Source organism: Gobio gobio (assembly GCF_949357685.1).
Source record: "Gobio gobio genome assembly, chromosome: 5".
NCBI classification, from domain to species: Eukaryota; Metazoa; Chordata; class Actinopteri; order Cypriniformes; family Gobionidae; genus Gobio; species Gobio gobio.
Window position 1 is genome coordinate 44726440 of NC_137101.1, and position 17062 is coordinate 44743501.

A 17062-nucleotide genomic window follows, 5' to 3' on the forward strand; every position below is an offset into this window, starting at 1 on the left:
CAAGTATTTAAATGAGGTATGCTAGCATGTCGGATGGAACATGACTGGCTTAAACCACCATGATGGAACAGTGCATTCATACAACAATGCAACAATAATAAAATAATATTCATACTTTTGATACTTAAGTACTTTCAAAAGCAAGTACTTCTGTACTTTTACTTAAGTAAAAATCTATCTTTACAACTTTCACTTGTAATGGAATAATATTTGACCAATAGTACTTTTACTTTTACTCAAGTAATGGAGTTATGTACTTTGTCCACCTCTGGTTCTCACCGATATATTTTTTGTTCTTTCGTGTTTTATAGACTCGATATAAACACTATAATCTTGTTATTTTACTAACCCAACTAATGTGCTTTCTATATTCCACGTGAGTGAAAAAAGCTTCCTTCCACTTAAGAAGAGTTGTGTTCCTTTAAGCACTTTTTATTTTAAAATATATCTCTTTACATAAATATTATTTTGTACTTTAAAAAAAAAAACTATAATTTTGTTATTTTTCTAACCCAACTAATTACTCATTGCGGGCACTTTTCCCAATCTGTGATGAGCTATTCAATTTTGATTTTGCATATTGTTTTTTAAACGTTCGTTCGTGTAGTTCAAATAACCACTTTACAATATTTCAATAACATAATTTATTTTGAAGCCTATGCTGTTTTCTTGTACAAAATAAAATATATTAAGTTAAAGGCAGAGTAAGATGTGTAAAAAAGACTAGAGGCTAAGAGATTGTCATGATCATTTGTGTCGCCTGCCTGACACAGTATTTTCACAGACTAACACACGTCACATCTCTCATAGACTACAGTATTTAAAATAGCATATATGCATCAGTTATATTCTCAGTTTAATTTACAGAGCAATCCCTGCAAAGTGTTTAGGTTAATTATAGAAGAGACCAGGATTAGTGTGCGTCGCACTCGAGACTCACTGCGGCGGGGCGATGGTCACGATGGTTTCGCTCCTTCGGCACAACCCTACTGTACATTACGATGAACTTGAATGCACATGAAATGAAAGGCATTTAGGAGATTATCCACACTAATTTTTCCCTGGCCTTAATTTGAGACCGGCCTTTATTTGTTCGTGCTGGCCACGCCCCCGGCCACTATCAGAGGCCCAGCATTTAATTGACTACAGCACGGTTCCTCAAATCTTACCCTGGAGGTCCAATGCGCTGCAGAGTTTAGCTCCAACTTTAAAGCAGCACTAGGTAACTTTTCAACCTTCATAATATATTTTCAAAACTCTTGTGATGATACATCGACTTACAATAGGTTGAATGACACGTCTGCCATAGCCTGACGGGGTCTGTATCGTTTTTAATCGTACTTTTAAACTTCGGGTTTCGGGTAGTAACCCGAGAACAAAAAGAACTACAAAATTAGACGGCTTTACGGCATATACGTCACTTCCACCACCATCCCCACTTCCTTAAATTCGGACGTGCGTGAAAAAATCGCTCGCAAATCATTTGTTTGCCGAATGTTATAGTCATGGCCGAAGCAGCACAGAAAAATAAGAAAGCAAAGGTTTTGTCTGAGGAAAGCAAAAAGAGAAAACGAGAAAGTGATCGGATTAAAGGCAGGACGAGGATCAACATTGGGCCGGGGTTTGCTCGCGGGCGTGAGCTGGAGGAGGAGGGGCTACATTCTTGCAAGTAAATACGTAATAAATACAAAATCATATTTTAGGATACCTAACATGTCTGTGATATTGGTTTATTTGTCTTTCCTCAAGCTTTAATGCAAATCGATTTTTCGAATTTGCAGATTCATCTATGGTAGCTTGATATTATAATATTGACGATATATGGTTATTACCTACCACTCAAACATTGAATTGAAGTATCATATAGATTCTGTAAAACGGGAACCAATAGACTAGGCTACTATAATGACGCTGGCTTGTAAACGTGAGCATCGCGATCATTTGGCGTTTGAAAAAAATAAAACCCATGAAATTGTATTCATATGACATGCTGAAACATATGCCACTGTACCTGGGATGAAGACATTTCACACGCGACGCAAGCAGAACACCTGCATGTGAACTCCTGCAGAGTTCAGGGCTATCATAGTTGTCATGTCAACAAATGCACGTGCGATGCATCCCCTGATGTAGAGTGACCGTTTACGACAGTAGTAGAGGATGTTGGGGTAACAGCTTAGGACCCAGGACCAGTAGTGAAAAAATGAAGACCAGGAGTCAGGAGTCAGATTAATTAAAGAAAATTTACTGAAGAATAGTTTGCAGTTTCATCAGCAGAAGCCAGCTTCAAGAGGAGTTCGTAGGCCGCGCTCCCTCTAACAGTCTCCCCGCCTCCGTCTAACGTACATACAATTTTCTGAACAGTTATACTGTTTTCAAGGTCTAGACACGTCATTACTGCCATGTGGAAATGATTCTGATTGGTTCTAACAACATGCAACGTAAGCAACTTTCCACACGTAGACAGATAGGAGCATATATCTCTAAAAATGCGTAGACTTGATGTCGCCCAGGCCCAGATTAGTCCCCAGTGACCTCGGAGGTCATAGAAAAGACGCCTCCAAGTCTAGAATCGTCTGCCGAAAGGACCATCTCCAATACTGGATCTGCACAAATCATACAACGCACACAAACAATACTCCAGAGAATACCAGTTTCCATCAAGGTCGGGACATCTTAACTAACTATCAACAAAGCTGAATCTGCAAAACATGCTGATACTACATTTAGTACAGAAGTGACTTTATTCTATTCTATAAAGAAAGAAGATATATCAAAGAGGTACATTTTTCCCTGAGTCCCCAAAGAATCCCACAGATGTTACAGGGATGACCCCGGGGGGGGTCACCTCAGGAAGACATATAGTTAACACATGCTGATCTCGTTTGACTCCCTGGAGTGTTATTACTACACCAAGGGCATCTGCCTGCCAGCACGTCTTGACACAGACATCAGAGCAGCACCTCAACAATAGGAATTCAAAAGCACAGCAAAAACACTTCAATCATCAAAATCACTCATTGAATACAGAGAGGATTAAATATAAATAGGTTATATGTGAATTGATTTAGTAAATGTAGGAAATGGATTATCATTCATTCTTATTTTAATATTGAACATAAAATCATTCTTGAAGGATATGTGTCTGATGAAGAGACAAGTGATGTTTGGCTTGACCCTTGACCCTTCAAGGACAATACTGTTTCACAACTGTAGGGGGAGCCCGAGAGCAAAAGTTACCTAGTGCGGCTTTAATAAAACTCACCTACCTGTAGTTTTCTAATGAACCTGAAGACATTGATTAGCATGTTCAGGTGTGTTTGATTAGGGTTGGAGCTAAACTCTGCAGCGCATTGGACCTCCAGGGTAAGATTTGAGGAACCCTGGACTACAGGCTTTTATTTAATCAAATACGGTATGCACATCCCGTGTGCAGAATGATGCGCTTGAAGCAACACAGTCAAAGTGCGCAGCACTCCTATGCTGGATTTTCTTTTAAAGGTCCCATGGCATGAAATTTTCATTTTATGAGGTATTTCAACATTAATATGAGTTCCCCTAGCCTGAATATTGTCCCCAAGTGGATAGAAATGTTGATCGGTGTAAAACCGAGTTCTGGCTGTCTTTCTCTGCCTTTGAGAAAATGACAGGCCAGACGAGCCAATCCTGAAGTCTCCTGGTTTGACGTCCAAGCAGGAACGGTTTCCTTCCTTTCCCCGCCCAGAGAATCTGGCACGCCCATGCAAACACTCGAGATCATTAACGTTACTTGTGAACGAGTGAACACTGGCAGTTTCTCAGTGTTTGGATGTACAAATGAAAACAGAAGTCTTTCTTCAGTTCCTTCTGATCTGTGATCATTGATTTCTTATGTGTAGCTTATTATTTATTATTTGTGGACACGCAGCAGCTTCTCTCTCTCCCGACAGAACAGTGTTTTCGTGTTTTCTATCTTGTGAGTCAGTGTTTTTGTACGTCCTTGTCGCGTCTATCTGTTCTTAAATGTGCATACAGTCTTTTCTGTTTAACATCAGCAGTCACATCTTTAGAGATAAACTTCACACACGCCGAAGCTCGGCCTCCAACATCCCCGACCCCCAGTACTGCATCTGGCCCACAGCGGAGGCACCAAACGCGGTTTGAGATTAAGCAGAAGGAGGGTAAGCATGAGGGTATCCGGCTAGGCTAGCCAGCTTTCCCCACAATAAACTGGATTACATTCGATTACAGCTGTTGTGTCTTTGTTTGCGCTATGTAACGTTACTCAATGCGCGTCAATGACGCTATTCATATGATTGGAACATATCTAGAAATAATGCTATACTCAACACTTACTAACTCGTTCATCTCGCTGTAATGGTACATTGCATGTGTTACAAAGTTGGTAGAATAATGATGAAGAGGACTCGGCGTGACTGGGACTCGTGTTTATTCAGAACTCTCAGATACAAACACAATAAACTCGCGCTGACAGACACCGCTCTCATAAATCAGTAGTTACTATAAATAACTTTGTTAGCAATCGCTTCATCTCCGTGATGTCCGGTTCGCGAACGAATCATTCTTTTGAATCGGTTCTTTTTAGTGTACCGAACCAGTTCACCAAATCGGACTGAATCGTTCTAAACGGTTCGCGTCTCGAGTCAGCGCTGATCCATAATTTACTAAAGTTACTAACTTTCTGACATGAGTGACAGCCCCTCCGACTAGAAATAAACTAATAACCTGAAGTATATGCTAGTAACTACAACAGTTCACCCTGAACTGAGACATGCTGAGAGAACTGATGAGAAGTGAACACAGGTCCATCCGTCTCTGGCAGACTCGTGCCTGCTCGTGCCTCGTTAAACCACGCCCCCTCCGCTCATTTAAAATGCAAAGATGTCAGCCAATCACAACAGTGGGCGTTTTTACTGAAGTCTCACAGTAGACACGCCTCTTGAAGCAGGGCATTCAGCCACAGGGCAAACAGCAGTATAGAAAAAATGCCTTTTATTTCTAAATTATGACATTTTATGATGTAAAAATCATACTAATAATATAAGTACACCTCAGGAAACACTATAAAATAATAGAAAAATGCCATGCCATGGGACCTTTAACAGTTTTAAATTTCAGTGTGAAGAATGATTAATACCGCTCCATTTTCCTTATATGCAAAATCTTTAAATACGAGCAAATTATAAACTTTCGTAAAGATTCAGCTCTGACCATTCCATCGACTGTCACGAACGTCTTTCACAAGCTCTGAAAGGTAATTTAAATATATATTTTTTTCTTTTTTAAACATGAGTGCTGTAAACTCTAATTTACACACAGATGGTGGATGAAAAATTCAAGTTTTTGTCGACTTTCAAAGCAAAAGTATAGCATTAAGTAAAGGGCGGGTGACTTTCAAAAAGTGGGGGGGACATGTCCCCACATTATAACAAATATACAGTATAATGTATATATTTGTAACATTTTTTATTTGTGCAGCAACAATGTGTAAGTAGTACTTCCTAATAATAATGTGTGCTTCCATCTCCAATGCTGGTGTCGTTTGCCACATACCAACTAGCGGCCCAAACAATACAGAACGCCTCATCACATTTCTTGATGAACTGAATGAAAGACTGATTCCACCCGAAGAGAGAGGGCTGTTGAGGCTTGGCATGACTCTGTATGTCGTCATTTGGGACAATGTTGCCTTCCACCACTCTTGTCTTGTGAGTGAATGGTTTGCAGCACAGCCTCGTAGGATAATGCAATTCCTCCCTGCATTCTCTTTTTTTCTGAACCCAATCGAGGAGTTCTTCTCTGCTTGGAGATGGAAAGTGTATGATCACAGGCCATATGAGCAGATGTCCCTTCTGGAGGCAATGAAGCTGGTTGCTTGCCAATAGGTGCAGATGAACCGTCTGGATGATGGGACAGTGAACACAAATACTGTGTCTGTAGATGTGAGTCTACATGGAAAATAAGTAATAATAAGTACTGTGAATGCATTTATTGCTTTTTTTTTTTTTTTTTTTTAAATCTCAATATGAACTGTATTATTAACTTACCATTGTGTTATTTAATGTATTTAACCATTACATTTAACTCTGAATTTTGTGTTCTTTACTTATTTTTGTTAATATGTTTTTTTATAGGTACATTTCTATGCACTTTTGCCCCTTTGCACACGCAACAGTTTTTTAATGTCTGTACTTTGGTGATTTTAGACTGAGCAGTGAATGGGACTTTTATTTTGGTCTCCTGGTGTGACGTCATAAGCCCGCGTCACGCTCCTGCATCTGTTGTGACTTGGCTGAAGGTTTGTGTTTTAGGCGTTTAAAGCGACAGAAACTGTTTAAAGCAGAGCAGAATGAATTATGTAGTATTAAATGTAACACTGCATTGCTCTATCTAACATTTATCAGCTTTGTGTGAGTAAAGTAACATAATGAGTGTCTCATTTCGCTCTTTATCATGAATCAGTTCAAACATGAATTCAGTCTCTGGCGAGTGACGGGAGAAACGGAGCTTTCGACTCTACGAGTCAATTGAACCGATTGATTCACAACAAATGATTCAGTGATTCGAAGCGCTATATTTCTCTCGATTTCTACAAATAATTAAAAAACTAAACTGCTTAATATATCAAGGGTCTATATAATTTACATTCTCTTATTAATTTGTATTGTTAGTTTTAAGTGTTTTTGTCAAATTTGGTCATTTACATCCATTATCACTCTTGACTGATTCTAGATATATAATTTTGGCAAAAATAGAATGCATGACAACACAATATTCATATTTCAATACAGAAATATGACACTTATGCCTAAATTTAAGATATAGTTCAGTAATACTCAAAAGCTGACCATCAGAATTCAACAACTGAGCAACTATTAATATACTACTCTCAGACCAAGTGTGATTCCAAAGTAAAAGTATTATTCCAAATAAAAAAGGAGTGAGGAGAGAATATACATTTAAAGGGCACCTATTATGCAAAATTCACTTTTACATGGTGTTTGAACATAAATGTGTGTTGGCAGTGTGTGTACACAACCACCCTAATGATAAATCCACCCAGTATTTTTTTCTAAATCCCCATAAATCATAAGCAGTGTCTCAGTACAAGCTGTTCCCAGATTCTTGGTAATGTGATGTCACATTTCACAGGCCCCGCCTGCAAGGTTTGACAAACACTGGTATTTTAACATAGACCCGCCCTGACGGAACTGTACACAATCTGCCATTGTTTCGACGTCGGAGCAGGTATACGGCAAGGATGTCTTCTAAGCGATTAAGGTGTTCTGTTGTGGGATGTAAGAATGAACATAGAAGTCTTCATTTACTCCCGAAATCAGAGCCGCTCAAGACACAGTGGATTACGTTTATTTTTGAAGGTAATGCGCCCCCTAATCTACTTAAATGCGTTTATGTTTGCGCAAATCATTTTATAACTGACAGCTTTGTGAACGAGGGGCAATACAAAGCAGGTTTTGCTAAAAGGTTATTACTTAAGGATGGATCTGTACCAACTGTCCGTGATCCAGCTTCACCTCCACAAAAAGTAAGTGTCACACTGTTTTTATTTTTTTATGATTTATGAGCAAACAGTCATATCAGTCGATGTACCTGTTAGCCAGCTAAAGTTATTGTTCTCTTTGAAACTAGATGTCCGTCATCTATTTTAAATCTTGTTTATGTAGTGTATAACCACACGTTCATAAAGAACATTATTAAAGGAGATTTAAAATTGCTTTTGTTTTCTGTAACGACAAGACATTAAAAACGCTATGTTTATTGCAAAGGCCAGCGCATCGACACAAAGCTGTAGCACGAGGGATGTTGGCGTCCAGACGGAATCATCAGAGCTACGCAGTGTTGGTACACAACTTTCAATGAGGATGCTTCGAGCACACCACAGGAGTAACAGTATGTTGATGTTTTAATCTGTTTTAAAAATATTGATGATATGCCAGCAGCGAAATCACCCTGTAACCCAAGACTGGTATCCCACTGAAGCTAAGCAGGGCTGAGCCTGGTCAGTACCTGGATGGGAGATCTCCTGGGAAAAGCAGGTTGCTGCTGGTAGAAGTGTTAGTGAGGCCAGCAGGGGGTGCTCACCCTGTGGTTTATGTGGGTCCTAACACACCAGTATAGTGATGAGACGTTAAACCGAGGTCTTGACTCTCTTTGGTCATAAAAAAAAAAATCCCAGGTCCTCCGGGAAAAGAGTAGGGGTGTAACAAATTTGCCTATTAGCCCCTGTTCATCATGGCCTCCTAATCATCCCCATAGACTGGCTTCATCATTCTGTCTGGCCAAGTGGATCATTTATTCAATCAACAAATATCATATCCTAATTTCTTAAATTATGTGCCGTAACACTAAAACTTTGCTGAATTATTCATTCCAGATGCCCAGACAACTGTGTCAAGTTTTGACCATAGCACAGCATCAGTTTCTCATACATCTGTTGCAACAGTTATGTCTTCCACACCCCTCAAGACTTCATCAAAGAGACCTCGTCTAGACCTTGAGGAAGATGAATGCTCTTCTACACTAACCGCACAAGAGATTGATATCACATTTGATCCTGCAGGGGCAGACACATCAATATCACAGCCAAAAGACTTATCGTAAGTTTCTATTAAATGCAGATGGTTTAGAATTGTTTGTTTTAATCATAGCAACTCTCATTTTTATGTAGTGCTTATATGCATACATCTTTTTTCAGAGCTCAAGCATCCAGTCCTGTCCAAAACATAAATAAATATATTGTGTATGAGACCTGCATCATGGAACTGTTCGAGGTGTGCCCGGTGTGTCAGAGAAGCTGTCATGTACGATCACAAAGGCTTGGGACATTTCTACGTGTGGAACAACTCTGCCACCACTGTCAATTCTCACGGAAATGGAACAGTCAGCCAATTTTGGGCAGTACTCCAGCTGGAAACCTTCACCTTTCTGCTGCTGTGTATCTCTGTGGGGCTTCATTCTTCACAATTGAAAAGGTACTTGAATATCAAATAATTAATCACATTTATAACATCAAAGATTATTACGTTTAGTAGTTTACTATTTTACTGTATAGCAGCTTTACTCTTCTCTATCTGTTGTCAGATATTTGCAGCAATGAAGCTACAACTTTTCAGGTATGACACCTTTCGTCATCAGGCAAGAATGTGCATTGAGCCTGCGATTGTTCACAAATGGAGAAAATGGCAAGGTGAGATGCTACAGCAGTTAACTCAAAGGGGAAAAGTCATTATTGGAGGCGATATGAGGGCTGACTCCCCAGGTAATTATAGGAAAAGTTAGACCCATTATTGAAAAATGATCAACCAGATAAGGCACAGCATGTAATAAGGAATTATGAATCATTGTTTTTAAGGGCACTCTGCCAAGTATGGCAGTTATACAATAATGGACCTGGTGACGAACACTGTTGTTGATGTACAACTCGTCCAGGTAAGTGAGCAGAAACCTTTGTTGCAACATGCTGGAAGACGCTTTTTTTTTTTTTTTTTTCAACCCAAAGACTCACTCTACTGTCTTTCTTTGACAGAGTAATGAAGTGGGAGGAAGTTACCACATGGAGAAAGAAGGTTTGAAGAGAAGTCTTGAATTTTTGGATGCTCGTGGTGTGACTCTGGACTGCGTTGTGACTGACCGGCATCCGCAAGTTAAAAAATTCCTTAAGGAGCACAATGTCAACCAATTCTATGATGTCCTGCACATAGAGAAAGGTTTATAACCTTACTAGCATTCATATCATTCAATCAAGAGTTTTACAGACTAATAAATGTGATAGTATTGTAATAGCGGAATATTCTATATCACCAATAACAATACATGTAATTAAATTGTAATCTCCAGGAATTTCAAAGCAGCTGGAGAAAATGTGCAAGTTGAAGGGATGTGAGAAACTACGTAATTGGTTGCATAGTATTAAAAATCACATCTATTGGACTGTTGCATCTTCAAGCAATGGGCCTGAAAGAGTGGCTAAATGGACATCTATGCTAAACCATGTCCAAGATAAGCACACACATGAAGACACCATTTTTCCAGCATGTCTACATGCACCAAGGAAAAGTCGAGACAAAAAAAAGTGGCTGGCTGCTGGTATGTAGGCTAAAGAAGCAATTAAGTTAATAATAATAAAAAAAAACTATAGCTTGTTTCTTTTTTTTGGATCTAATGAAATGCTTTAAAGAGCACCTATCATGGCATTTAAAATGTTCCAAATATTGTTTTAGAAGTCCCCAACAACAGTTTTGCATGCATGCAATGACAAAAAAGACTTTAGTTTTCTTATAATATGCATTTATTTTTACCTGTTTTGACAGCGATTCTCAAATGATTCCTTTAGTGATTCACTTTTCAAAACCCCGCCTTTACGTGACGCTAATCTGTGGTGATTGGTCCGATGACCCAGTCAGTTGTGATTGGTATAGTCTGTGCAGATATTTTCGGAAACGGAACGGCCATCAAAGTCTTATAGTGACAGTAATTTGTTAATATGTGTCAGGAGTTATGAAAATGAAAACCGCGTCGGTACCGTTTGATTGTAATATGAGCCTCAGCTGATCTCATTCATAAAAAAACTCCTCTATTCTCCTCACGAAGACTCGCGACAAATCAACATCCCTCAGGGCTTTTAGTTCAAAAGTGTGCAGATGAGGAGACATATTGATAGATTCTCATATGTCTGTGTCAAATGTCTAAACAGAGGAGTATTTTTTATTCAATATTTCCTCAAAATGCGCAGATATAGCCTAATCATGAGCGATTGAGTCTCTTATGTGTTGTTTTCAATTCATACTGGCAGCCGGAGGGCGCTCTGTGCACATGAAATCCATATATGGTACAGACAGACGAAGAAGATACCATGTGCCATAATAGAAGTCCAAAAGCTTCCTGAGATCGCGAAACATGCAAATAGAGACATTTGACGACTAATAAACACTCAATCGCGACGATGTATGGTTTGTCTTCAAGCCACTTAGTCTTCAAATGCTCATCCTTGGGCAGATGAAAAAGTTTGCTTTTGAGTCGCACTTCAGAACACAGCGTCTCGTCGCCATGATGTTTTCACTGGCGTCTTGGAGCGCAATAAGTGGGCGTATCGTATTCAAATAACTTGACAAGTTGACGTCATCTAGTCAGAGAAAAAGCTTCGGTCTTCTAACGATTCTAAAAAATGACTCAGAGTCGACTCTTACTTTTGAAAGAAAATAACTATATATACGGTGCACTGTCATATTTCAAACTGTGCAGGATGTTTTTGTTCACTTAGATCTATGTTACACACTACATGAAAGGTAAATTTCAAAATTCCATGATAGGTGCTCTTTAATAAAAGAACATTTCCAATTCTTTAGGAACTCTGCCATATTTCAAGTTGGAGAAGGTTCTCTCCAACAAGAGAATTTTGAAGGATGTTGCCAAGCTGAGCCCTCACTTCCAGACTTCTTCCATTGAGGTTTTCCATAGTGTAATACTACGGTTTGCACCCAAAAATGTGTTTTTTCCATTTCTAGGAATGTTGTGCAGGTAACGTAATTGTTGCAAAATTGAATTCATATTTGCATACACTGTTGTAATGGTATGTTGAAAATGTATTTCTTTGCTACAGACTGTACCTGGCTGCACTGCATTACAACGAAAATGCCAGGCGTCAATCGCTGTTCAAAGTGACCTTACCGAAGGCCAAGAAGGGAGAATACCGGGTCAGAGAAGTGAAGACACAAGCTACTTTCAGTAAGTATAACCTGAGTTTACTTGCAAAATATAATAGAAATGTACATTCATTTTATTGCACTTTTTCCTTACAAGCTATGTGAGAGCTATATAACTAAAGAAATGTCATATTGCACAGGATATGTGGATGACCTGCTGGACCTCATATTTGATCAAGTCGTTATGGATCCTGCACCGTATGCTGAAGAGGTTTTGAGGATCCCAATACCACCAGCATTGAGTGCAGAGTACGACCGTCCTGAGAAGGAGGAGGCCATCTCCAGCAGGGTGTCTCGTTTTAATCTATAGGTGGTCGAAAACCTACATAGCTGCCCTAGGCATCGGGACACTCCCTTCGAATCCTCAGGACCACACAGGCTGGTATCACAACTCGTACTCTCCGTCCCAGGAAACCCAAGCACCAGCTAATAAAGCTCAGATAAGCTAAAAAATCTGTAACGCCTGACACACAAGGACATTGTCATAACAGTGTTCAAGGATATTTCTGTGTTTCTGTTTCACATATTTATCCACACGATCTGGAGTTTTAGTATTTCTTATTCAATAGATCTTGGCCCTTTTCCTTTTTTGATAAGCATCATTTTTTCAAATTTATTTGTTTATTTTATTTGTACACTTATTTGTATATTATAAATTATGTAAATAAAGAAATGTATACTATGCAAGTTGTCATACGAATCTACTTAAAGGTTGCATAGAATGGAAAACTGTATTTATTTTGGCAAAGTTGAATAATATAGTTGAGTTCTGTACATGGAACTAACATACCATGAGCCTCAAACACCATTGTTTCCTCCTTCATATGAATCTTGTGCGTGAAAGAGACCACTGAGCGTAACAGTCGGACGTAACAGTCGGAATCATTAACATTTACGCCTCCCAAAATTCAGAGGTGGAAAGAGTAACAAAATTTTCTACTCAAGTAAAAGTACTATTACTTCTAGGGATGGGCATTTTTGTCAATTTCGATCATCGATAGGTCTCTCAAACGAGTACTCGGGGGCGGGGCATGTGCAGGGGGCAGGGCATGTCCGTCATTGAGATAATGAAAATACTGTTATAAAAATGGTTGCTGACAAATACAAATGTGACATGAAAACCGGTATATGAAAACATGAACATATAAAACAAAAAATGTAATGTAATTTTCAACCGATTTATGAATAAGAACAGAAAATTACCGTTCCACATCGCCCAATGGAATTTGAACTTGCTTTGCCAGATCACGATTGGTTGGTGTATATACATGACAAACGGGCATTGGTGAATTGTGTAATACTTTAAAATATATAATACATAGATTTGTAATTAAATCAACACATTAGCTCTGATTATGGATGAAAAAAAATATTGGTTTATTTTTTTTCCCGTAAGGCCACACACTCTCTGAAAGGACCATATTTGGCTCGAGAGCCGCTTCCGAACAGAGGAAAATCAGCTGTCAATCAAAACGCACGCGATCCATAGCAACGCGTTATGGCAACGCCTCAACAGAAATTGTCCGACTTTTGAGCCGTTCGTTACTATTGTATGCATTTTCATGTTATAATAATCACATTTATTTAGTTTTGTTGACCACGATATTATCATTGATATTTGTCTGAGAGGGGCACTTTTGATTCATTTTGAAAAAGGGCAGGGGCTCGAGCACCCAAAGCCCCCCCCTCTGCACGTGCCTGATAAAAGTAATCTTACAACGTGCATCTGCAGAAAAGGACGCAAATGCGCACATGAACTTCACGCGCTAGTCTGAGTGTTCTCGCTCTCTGTGGATTTCCTTTAACAGCCGATACACTGGGAACTAAGCACAGAGAATTTACAGCTTTCTATTTCCATCGTGTTCTCATTATAATGCTATGTAGGCTATGTGACAAATTGGCGCTGCACATCTTGCACTAACCATTCAATGATCAGTGATTCCAGACATCACTGCAGTGCACGCCCACTTGGGGGGGGACAATCGAACGCTCTCCATTGACTTTGTATTGCGTGAAGCGGACTCCTTGTCATTTCGGACTTATAACAAAAAACAGAACAATGTCTAAAAGCGGATATGTGACAAAGTGTACAGCAAACAAGCTAAACAAAACCCACAACCAAAAACCCAGAAGTTTTTATAAGCTGTTGCCCCAAAAAACGAGTGTTTGAGGACAAAAAAGTGGATTCAGGCCATTGAGACAGAGCGCGACACATTATATTACACTGAGAACTACACCCACTGGAGGGGAACGTAATCAGAGACAGGAAATATAATATATAAAACTGACATTTGGATATTTGACTTAACAGTGACAAAATGTTCACTGCACACATACGCATACTGAGTGTCAGGATCCCAAAATTGACCCATTCTTCCTGCTGAAGCGTCACGTTTTATTGCCTTTATCCACTTTCCGCTCCTTAAACTCTCGTTTTTTTTGGGGTCGACAGCTTATACAAACTTGTTTCTGTGTTTTTTAGCTTGTTTGCTGTACACTTTGTCACATATCAGCTTTTAGACATTGTTCTGTTTTTTGTTATAAGTCCGAAATTACAAGGATGCAGCCTCACGCAATGCAAAGTCAATTGAGAGAGTTGGATTGTTTTGTGGGCGTGGCCTAAATACGCTCTGTCTCTATGTCGCGATTTGATTTATTGTACAGCTCTGCTTTCGATGTATTCATCCATCCATCTATACGTTTGCGCATTTTTTACGTGACATTTACGTTATACTGTAAATTAATGTCATGACTGGATTCCCTCTGCATCACAGAAATCATTCGGCCTTAAAGCAGCACTAGGTAGGTTTTGCTCTCGGGGTCCCCCTACAGTTGGGAAACAGTATTGTCCTCTACTACTGTCGTAAACTCTGTCATCCTCCATCAGGAGATGCGCACGTGCATTTGTTGACATGACAACCATGATAGCCCTGAACACTGCAGGAGTTCACATGCAGGTGTTCTGCTTGCGTCGCGTGTGAAATGTCTTCATCCCAGGTACAGTGGCATATGTTTCAGCATGTCATATGAATATAATTTCATGGGTTTTATTTTTTTCAGACGCCAAATGATCACAATGCTCACGTTTACAAGCCAGCGTCATTATAGTAGCCTAGTCTATTGGTTACTGTTTTACGGAATCTATATGATACTTCAATTCACTGTTTGAGTGGTAGGTAATAACCATATATTGTCAATATTATAATATCAAGCTACCATAGATGAATCTGCAAATTTGAAAAATCGATTTGCATTATAGCTTGAGGCAAGACAAATAAACCAATATCACAGACATGTTAGATATCCTAAAATATGATTTTGTACGTCTTATGTATTTACTTGCAAGAATATAGCCCCTCCTCCTTCAGCTCACGCCAACGAGCAAACGCTGCCCAATGTTGATCCTCGTCCTGCCTTTAATCCCATCACTTTCTCGTTTCCTCTTTTTGCTTTCCTCCGACAAAACCTCAAAAAACGTAAAGCAGTCGAAGTTTGTAGTTATTTTTGTTCTCGGGTTACTACCCGAAACCCGAAGTTTAAAAGTACGATTAAAAACTATACAGACCCCGTCAGGCTATGGCAGACGTGTCATTCAACCTATTGTAAGTCGATGTATCATCACAAGAGTCTTAAAAATATATTATGAAGGTTGAAAAGTTACCTAGTGCTGCTTTAAGTTATAAACGTACGTTACCATTATCCGCACAGAGGGTGTTCCCGAACATGTTCTATGTGTTTCCTCCTTTGCATTTTGTTTGCTAATTTGATATCCCCCAGGACAACACCCGGCTATTTAAGTATTGACATACTATCCAGGAGTTCACGACGGCGTTTCGCTTTCAGCTGGGTCTGACGTCTGTCTTGTCCGTCCGTCTCCATCTTTTTGTGATTTTTGCATGACCCCGCCTTCAATTCAATGCAGTCGTTTCCGGCTCGTGATTTTTTCCCCTCTTTGTATTATTTATTTTTACTCAGTAACGGGTGTGGTTTAAAATGTAGCGAAGTACAATACTTAAGTAAAAGTAAAATTACAGATTTTAAAAACTACTTAAAAAAGTAGAAGTACACAGAAAAACTACTCAATTACAGTTACGCGAGTAAATGTAATTCGTTACTTTCCACCTCTGCCAAAATTTGCATATACAAGCCCATGTTCAAGGCCAGGCAGTATTAACGTGGACCTGCACCGAACCAACAGAAGTTCTGCAGGTATCGTGAAGATGAGAACAATATAGTGAAAACGGCATATCATGGATATAAATGTTATGTTCCAGGCTGCGCAGGGGATGTGAGCACTATATCCTTCTCACACAACAGAACTGTCAACAGGCATGATTGATGTTTATCTATAACCGGATACCGCAACAATTTAATTCAAAGTTGTTCATTTGCTCTGACTAGTGTCAATTTCATTAACGAAAATATGATGAAAAATGTTCATTGACGACCTTTTTTTCCATGACTAAGACAAGACGAGATGACACAAACTTTCTTAAAGGATTATTATGACTATATAAACATGCATCGTTGACAAAAAAAAGACAGTTAATAAACAGAACTGCATGCGTCTTGTGGAAGAACATTGCAGCCGGAGCTACTTCTCTTTGTTTATGTCTATGGTGAGTCACACAGGGATTGTGCTCCTCCGCAGAAAAACAATTTTCCATGCAGATATGTTGTAAATTTCCTACCGTAAATATATCAAAAATGTATTATTAGTAGTAATATGCACTGCTAAGGACTTAATTTGCACAATTTATTTTTCTTATTTCAAATAGTTGTATCTCGGCCAAATATAGTCCTACCCTAACAAACAATACATCAACGGAAAGCTTATTTATTCATCTTTCAGGTGATGTAAATTATCTGAAAAGATGATGACAATTTTTTTAAAATGGACCCTTATGATATGGTCCAGGGTCAATCCCAATTGATGACTCTGGGACTGGATGAACCGGAGAGACAGTAGCCACGTTTACATGCGCACTTTTTTGTCATTCCGATTAAAATCATTCCGATTCAAAGATTCGGTGCACTGTTTACATGAGACGTTATCTAAACCGATCTGGTGTTTACATGTGCTGACTTTCAGTAGGAATCATTTTGTGACATGCGCACACAGTTTGTCTGCCGCCTCAGATTCGTTACGTATCGTGGATCGTTCTGTGTTGGTAATTTTTATATTTATTTATTTTTCTGTGGGCGGACATGCAGTAGTTTAACCTAATTTATGTCCTATACAATGGCTATTTCAACAGCTGTGAATGATGAATGCGGAATCAAAAATGAATTCAATTAATTTATTTTGAAAAACACAATTAACAATAAAATGCACTCAA

General features: G+C 39.0%; 2 protein-coding genes across 2 annotated transcripts in view; one reads left to right on the forward strand and one right to left on the reverse strand.

The window, feature by feature from the left end:
• LOC307126529 (uncharacterized protein) overlaps positions 1 to 17062 on the reverse strand; it is a 1210917-nt gene that overhangs the window by 1050474 nt on the left and 143381 nt on the right. The window lies entirely within an intron of this gene.
• On the forward strand, positions 8467 to 12404 carry LOC307127190 (uncharacterized protein; the record flags this gene model as incomplete). Its single annotated transcript, XM_079818298.1, has 9 exons — positions 8467 to 8618; positions 8717 to 8993; positions 9103 to 9280; positions 9374 to 9450; positions 9548 to 9728; positions 9859 to 10107; positions 11367 to 11538; positions 11621 to 11745; positions 11864 to 12404. The coding sequence occupies 9 exons, from the start codon at positions 8467 to 8469 to the stop codon at positions 12031 to 12033; spliced, it is 1581 nt and encodes a 526-aa protein (XP_079674424.1). The 3' UTR covers positions 12034 to 12404.